The sequence below is a fragment of the Mastomys coucha genome, unplaced genomic scaffold (assembly GCF_008632895.1).
Source record: "Mastomys coucha isolate ucsf_1 unplaced genomic scaffold, UCSF_Mcou_1 pScaffold12, whole genome shotgun sequence".
NCBI classification, from domain to species: domain Eukaryota; kingdom Metazoa; phylum Chordata; class Mammalia; order Rodentia; family Muridae; genus Mastomys; species Mastomys coucha.
In genome coordinates this window covers 10,636,518-10,643,987 of record NW_022196894.1, presented here as the reverse complement: position 1 = coordinate 10,643,987, position 7,470 = coordinate 10,636,518, and the positions used below count along the sequence as shown (strand labels likewise).

General features: G+C 43.2%; 1 protein-coding gene across 4 annotated transcripts in view; it reads left to right on the top strand.

Moving 5' to 3' along the window:
* The first annotated feature begins 395 nt into the window (after nt 1-395).
* Nucleotides 396-7,470, top strand: part of Pdxdc1 (pyridoxal dependent decarboxylase domain containing 1) — a 92,823-nt gene continuing 85,748 nt past the window's right edge. The window contains exon 1 of one of the 4 annotated variants that reach the window (XM_031363107.1): nt 396-499. Coding sequence is in view for 2 of the 4 variants with exons in the window: in XM_031363106.1 (XP_031218966.1) it covers nt 833-853 (21 nt within the window). In the remaining 2 variants the exon portion in view is untranslated. Of the gene's footprint in view, nt 854-958; nt 1,372-7,470 lie in introns of those variants that run through there. The other 3 variants (XM_031363106.1, XM_031363105.1, XM_031363108.1) reach the window with 3 other exon arrangements.

The window sequence follows — 7,470 nt, the reverse complement described above, 5'->3', positions numbered from 1 at the left end:
CACCCCCACCTAGCGGGAGGGAAGCGGAGATAATGCGGTGTATGGCGGGCTGCAAGGGACTAAACTTAAAACGGATAATAATGATCTCCATATCAAAAGATTGCTATGATATAAAACGGAAAGGCAGCAGACCTACTATTATCATTATTATTACCCATCCTTCTACAAGCCACCATTGTGACATGAGAGAGGACTCCAGACTAGCGGCCTCGAATTCGTTTCCGTTTGGTCTTCTGAGGAGAGAACTGGTCAGCTCTGACCAGCATCCCTTCCAAACAGCAGCCACTAAAGAGCCGAGCCCACCACCCAACACCTCCTCCAAAAAAAAAAAAAAAAAAAAAAAAAAAAATCCTGGCGCGCGCGGCAGCCGTCATCCCGCGCATGCGCAGAGGTGGACGCTGGCCTCAGGCTGCTGAGGTCGGTTCCTGACGGGTGTTGACAGCGGAGGACTTGAAAGCCTGGCTTGGGACGTGCAGCTGAGTTGATAGTATTTTACCTGGTGGGTATCTTATTTCGATGGTCGTCACAGGCTTCTGGCAAAGTTGGACCGCTCTATAGAAGGAGTGTTCCCTACCTGGCAGCGTTAGGACCCGCAAGCCTGAAGCCCGAGTACGGAAGCCTGGAAGGCCCCGCCCTAGGGGGCCCCGCCCACCCGACGGGCCTAGCCCCGCCTTCAGCAAGCCGCAGGCTACCTGCCGGCCGCGCTGCGGGACAGCTCCTCCTCCTCTCCGCCCCGCCGGCTGCGGGCGCGGAGGACGTCAGCGCTGCCAGCGTGGAAACCGCTGCCGGCCGCGGGAGGCGGAAGTAGTGCCCAGCACCAGACGCCTCAGCCATGGACGCATCCCTGGAAAAGGTCGGTACGGATCGGGCTGCGCTGCGGTCCCGGGACTTCGCCGCCGTGGGACCTAGGAGTCTCACCGGAGGAGGGCGTCCGGCCCCGGCCCGGCGACGTCACGGAGCCCGGTGGCTGAGGGGAGGTGGGCCGGGCGCTGTCGGAGCCAGCCTTGGCTTTACCGAGGCTAGGCGTGTGGCCGGGCCTGAACCCGCGCTGGTCCTGTAGGGTGACAGGAGCAATCGGTGTGGGCCCCAGAAGCGCACGGGAAGAAGTCCTAGTTGTCGCGGAGGCCACTGCAAAGCCACAGATGTTCCGTGCTTTCTAAGTTAGGAGACAAATTGTGAACTTTAATGAACGTAGGAATCACCTTGGGACCTTGGTAAAAACATGAATTTGCAGTCTCGGGTCTGAAACTGGGGTGGGCGGGAACTCGGTTTGTAGAGTTTAACAAGTTTCCCCCAAGTGATTCCGATGCTGTAGTGTGCAAACCCCGGACTAGAAGAACCCCTGGGATCCGGAAAGGGGATTTGTAACTGGTGAGTTTATTTGGGGGAGGAGGTGGTCCCAGGTGGTCTCACAACGTTTTGGGTTCCTCTTTCTGAGAATCATGAGAGGCCTTCAGGTCAATTCCAGTTGGGCCCATGGGAACCTGTGTCTAGCCCTGCTCACCCCCTGGGGCAACAGCAGCTTGATGGACCTGGCTACCTACTCGGGCTTGTTAAATAGACTCTAGTTGTTCCCACCTGGCAATTGAGAACAAACAGGTCCTTGGTTTTCTTCATGGACTGTGCTTTCGGTGCCTAACGTTCTGACCTCCCAGTCTTTTCTCTCTGTCCCTTGAAATTCTGTTTATCCGATATGATGTAAAAACCTAGTTTTCCCTACAAGTGAAATCAATCCTTCCTTCCATCCTCCCCACCAACCCCCCACCCCCCGCACCCTTCTTCAAGCTCTCCTTGTTCCACCCACTCCCGGTTTTGTGAAAGTAACCCTGGCTAGTCTGTAACTCTCTGTAGACTAGACTGACCTCGAATTTAAAGTGATCCTCCCGCCTCTGCCTCCCAAACTGCTATTACATGTCTGGCTTGGAATAACTTTTTTCAGAGAAGCAGCTGCTGTAGTTGTTCGTTCACTTGTCACTGGAGAGTTGAAAGCAGTAATTGTAGAAATTAAGCCAGGTGTCTTCATGTGCACACAGTGCCATATCTTGTTCCTTGGCTATTTAGTATAAATTGAGTGGAAAGCAATCAGAGAAAAAGATGTTGTTGTTGTTTTTCCTTGATTCTTCTGACTAGAGTAGTATCTACTTTTTGGTACCATGAGCTTCACTTCGATTGGTGATTCTCACCTCTGGGTTAGGTTTGTTCCCCAGGAACATTTAGCAGTTTCTGGAGATGTTTTTAAACTAGAGTACTGGGAGTACAAGGGAGGTACTGCTGGGACCTAGTAAGAAGAACCCAAGCATACTGTTGAATATTCTCGGTTGTACAGGATAGTTCTACACATCGGGAAACTATCCGCGATTCAGAAGCTGAGAAAACTAGTTGAGATTGTGTGTGTAACTCCAGTAGGTGAATACAAAATGATGCTGAAAATGTACTGTTTACCATTTCTTAATAAGGCTTTAAGTCATTTCATTAGAAACCTGAAAGAATAAAGATGATCTTTCCTTTGAGAGTATATGAAAACTAAAAGTGGGTAGGAACTCTACTATAAATGGTGTTTTTCTGTATATTAAGTGATGATAAAATATTTTAAGCCCTCCAATGAAAATTTGAGGAGGAGAATGCATAAGGATGGAACTTTAATTGCATTGAACTTTGATTCATAATATCTGGGCTGAAAGTTGCTGCCTTAGGCCAATGTGAAAATTATAAGTGTTTTGTTTTAAAAGCTAGGCCTCAGCCAGGTGGTAGGGCAAAAATTTAATTCCAGCATTTAGGGAGGCAGAGGCAGGCAGATTTTTGAGTTTGAGGTCAATATGGTCTACAAAGTGAGGGACGGCCAGGGCTACACCGAGAAACCCTATCTTTAAAAAAAAAAACAAAAACATAAAACTAGGGCTCTTATTTTTATATCCCATGAAGTAATAGAAAACTTTAAATATAGTAAATAATTTCTGTTACTACTAAATGGACAGAAAAAGCTTTGATTTAATATGAATTTAGATGACTTTGTGTTCTGAGAAATAGTTTGAAGTGAAACATTAAATTATGTCTATTGTCCAGTTTCTGTGAGGATTAGGCTTATTTGGGTTAGATTCTACATTTTAATATAAAATTGAGAGCTATTTGAGTAGTTCTGAATGATCCCACTTCATCTGATCCATGCATATCTCTTCCTCTAGGACAGCAGTTCTCAACCTGTGGGTTGTGACTCCACAGGAATCATATCTCGGATATTGTACATATCAGATATTTACATTATTTTTTTATAACAGCAGCAAAATTATAGTTATGAAGTAGCAATGAAATAATTTTATGGTTGGAGTCACCACACCATGAGGAAGTATATTAAAGGGTAGCAGCATTAGGAAGGTGGGAACTGCTGCTCTAGAGTGTAGGATGTGATCATTACTCAGTAGAATCACTGATCTCCCATGATCAAATCATAACTCTATCCCTGCTTTTTCTTGAAGTAATATGCAAACTTGCAAATATGAATGGCAGTCACTTTTCTTGCCTTAATTTGGTTTTCTTTCACAGAGGTATCTCCATATCAGATAGGCCAAGTGAAAGAATAAAGAATTCAAACTAGGAGAGTAGAAAGAGAGGGACTGGGAAGAATTGAGGTCATCTTTCCTCTGAGAATAGCTCTTTGTAAGTAAATCTGCCAAAAAAAAAAAAAAAGTGGGTAAGGTGGCTGGATTTAGTGGTTAAGAACACTTGTTGCTCTTCCAGAGATCCCAAGTTCAAGTCCCAACACTTGGTGGCTCACAACAGTTTATATGTCCAGCTCCATGGGATCCAGCACCCTCTTCTGGCCTCCTCAGGCACCAGGCATGCATGTGTTATACAGACCCATAACATATACAATAAGTCTCCTTTAGCATGGAGGAAGCAGGGTTCTGGAAAGATGACATGGTGACTAGGAGTGTGTACTGTTCCTTCAGAGGATCCAAGATGGCTCCTAATTACCTGTAACTCCAGCTTCAGGGCATCTGACATCTTCTGGCTTCAGAAAGTAGTTGTATAAACATGGCATACATGCACATGTGCATGTACACACAAATAAAAAAGAACAAAAGGTCCCGGATAATAGTTTTAATATTATGTTAATATTCAAGTTAGTTCTAGCACAGAACAGGACATAGTTATTGTGGCCACAAGGGACCATATTCAGTTACTTACTGCATGCACTTTTTCAGTATTGTCTTGCTGCTGTAAACCTTTTCAAGTTAAATGAAAAATGTCATTCTTCTCAGATATTCTATTTAGGCAAGGGGTACTGCAGTTTGTTTTGTTTGCTTTAACTCCACTCTTGAACAAACTCTGGATCGAGTTTCTTAATTTTCTCAATTGCTGATTTTGTTTCGACTGTGATTCTTCTGTGTGGGAGGTTCATAGCAATGCAACATGATTAACAGAAGCCCACTAGCAGTACACTCCCAGCTGTGACAATTAAAAATGGCTCCAGAAGGGGTAGAAGGAATTGCCTATGATTGGAAATCATTAACTGACAACCCAGAGCCACTGTTCAGTTAGGGAGCCACTAGTTAACACTAACCAACTTAAATCAAGATGTACTGAAATTAAGCAGAATAGACAATTTATTTCCTTAGTATTCTAACCACATTACTAACCACATTCTTTGTGATCAACAGCCAGTATGTATGCAACCATACAGGGCAGTACAGGGCTGCAGTAGTGCTGGGTGATTTAATTAGAGCAACTTAATCTCTGAAAGAGGCAACTTCAATTCTGTTTCTCACCTAAGCCCACTGTTGTTTGTTTGCTTTGTTCTGTTTGTCTTTGAGAAGGGATATCACTGTGTAGCCAAGGATTACCCTGAACTTAGTGTCTGTCTTCACCTCCTGAGTGATAGGATTGTAAGCATGTTCCATCACACTTAGCTTTATGTAGTACTAGGGACTTGTGAGTACTAGGTACATAGTACACTCTATGCTGTGTCACAAGCCCCTATTTTTTGTTCTTGTCTTTACCCTAAACTATACATTTCTCCTTTGAGTATGATTTTGAAAAAAACATTATCTTACTGTTAGATGTTTATAAAGAGGAACATGATCATTATTGATAAGGATGGCCCAAACTTTTATGTTTTCCTTTAAAAAAGCTTAATGCAGGGGGCTGAAGAGAAGGCTAGTGACTAAGAGTGCTTACTGCTCTTGTAGAAGACCTGATTTGGGCTCCCAGGATTCATGTAATGTGGCTCACAACTCCAGTTCCATGGGGATCTGACTGATACCCTCTGGCTTCCGAAGGTACTTATATGCTTGTGATACTCTTAAATTTATGCAGCCTCACACACATACACATAAATAAAAATAATAAGAAAATATTTTAAAATATTTTTTAATCACAAGAAAATAATCCCAATGAGGCAGATTTAAAATGATTGATTTCTGTGTGGACTGAGGCAGAGTCTACTCTTTCATATATATATATATTTCTGTGTAGACATACATGGTGGCTGACATTTTTGCTCTCATTGAAAGTGAGGATTTTGCATACAGGTGCATGGTAGGTATGGCAGCAAATGATTACCCATTAGATGGGTTTTGCTATGTTAGAGTTCTCCTAAAAATGTATGACCTTGGCTGGGCATGGGTGTCCCAGTACTCAGCAGAGGCAGGTGGATCTCCGTGAGTTAGCCTGGTCTACTTAGTGAGTTCTGGGACCACCAGGGCTATGTAGAACCTGTCTCAACAAACAAGGAAGCCCTTGTGTGGCCTTGGTGATTCTGATTTATTCTGGATTTCTGAGGTTTAGTGACAGGGCTTTTGGTAGTCTCCTTCCCAACCCCCACCCCTTATCCCAGGCTTGTGACATTTTCATTCATATTTATCATTTTTCTTTGTTCTAACTTTTTTCCCTTACCCAATTGTCTTCCCCTGTGTTCTCTCCCCCTCACTCTCAAGACCCTTCTCTTCAAATAACTGCTTTTGTCTTCAAGTTGAATGTATATCTCAGACAATCAGATTATTTTACTCAGGATTATTTATTTTTAAATTATTTGTGTAATATGTATAGGTGAAAATTCACAGTACACATACGGAGTTGACAACTTTATGGAGTTGATTCTCTCCTTCCACCTTTGCATGGGTTCTGGGGATAGAACTTGGGCCACATCATCAAGTGGTTAAAACTCTTATCTCCTGAACCATCTCACAGGCTATTTTCTAGGATTTAAATAAAGAGGAAGTCAGAAAAGTCAATATTCTGTCCAATTTGTGAGGCCCTGGTGACACCTTCGCGGCAGGTGTGCTGCCTTCTCGTGTGTGCTCTTTCATTTCCCCTGGAGCTCATAAACCACCGCCATAACCACATAAGTCTTGACTTTTGCTAGAAGGAACAAGGTTTAAGATATGAAGTAAACATTTAGTTATGGGTAGGGTGACTAGATCCTGGTTTCCCTAGGCTGATCCCAGACTATACCTTTCATCCTAGTTTAATTATTAATACTCTTAAAGTAGATCACTTGCCTCTTGCTGGCAAATGCTTTTACCATATGAGCCCTCTCACTGGCTCTATTTCCTTTGTTCTTAACTAAAAAGACTAGTTCCAGTCCTGTAAGAAAATTTTGTCATCTAGTTGTAAGATTGTATGATGGGAATTTTTCCTGAATGGAGAGTCACTGATACTTTTTTCTGAGTGAAAACAAGAATTAAAAAGATGATCATGGCCGGGCGGTGGTGGCGCACGCCTTTAATCCCAGCACTTGGGAGGCAGAGACAGGCGGATTTCTGAGTTCGAGGCCAGCCTGGTCTACAGAGTGAGTTCCAGGACAGCCAGGGCTACACAGAGAAACCCTGTCTTGGGGGAAAAAAAAAAGAAAAGATGATCATGAATCAGGCATGGTACACACCTTTAGTCTCAGCATTCAGGAGGCAGAGGCTAGAGAATCTTCTAGAGAATCTTTGTGAGTTTGAGGCCAGTTTGGAGAGAGAAACCCCTCCCAAAAAAATTTAAAAGTAAACTTTAGCTATATGATTTTGGAGTATGGCTCTTTTTCAGAATGTGAGTTATTTCATAGTCTTATGATTTTGATAAGCATTATTGCCTCATGGTAAAGAGAGCATTGGTTCTAGAGTAATAATAACTGTTAAAAATCTTAAGTAGTAGGTAATGTGTGTAAAGTGGCTAATAGCATAATGCTTGATGATTTTAAGCAACTCAGTAATTATTAAGGATCATCTTGCTTATTCTCCTGCAGCCCCTATGCTTGGTGTTAAAGCGCAATGGGATTGACCTTTTTCATAAGAATGGGCCATAGAAAATACTGTTTTATCCTTAATATCATAAAATATTTCACTTCTATAGCCCCCTTCTATCATAAAACAGATCCCTTCTATGTACCAAAAATAGGCTTCTTTGCATAATTTCTAAGTTGTTTGCTTTCAGTTTGCTGGTGGTGGTGGTGGAGGTGGTGGTGGAGGTGGTGGAGGTGGTGGAGGT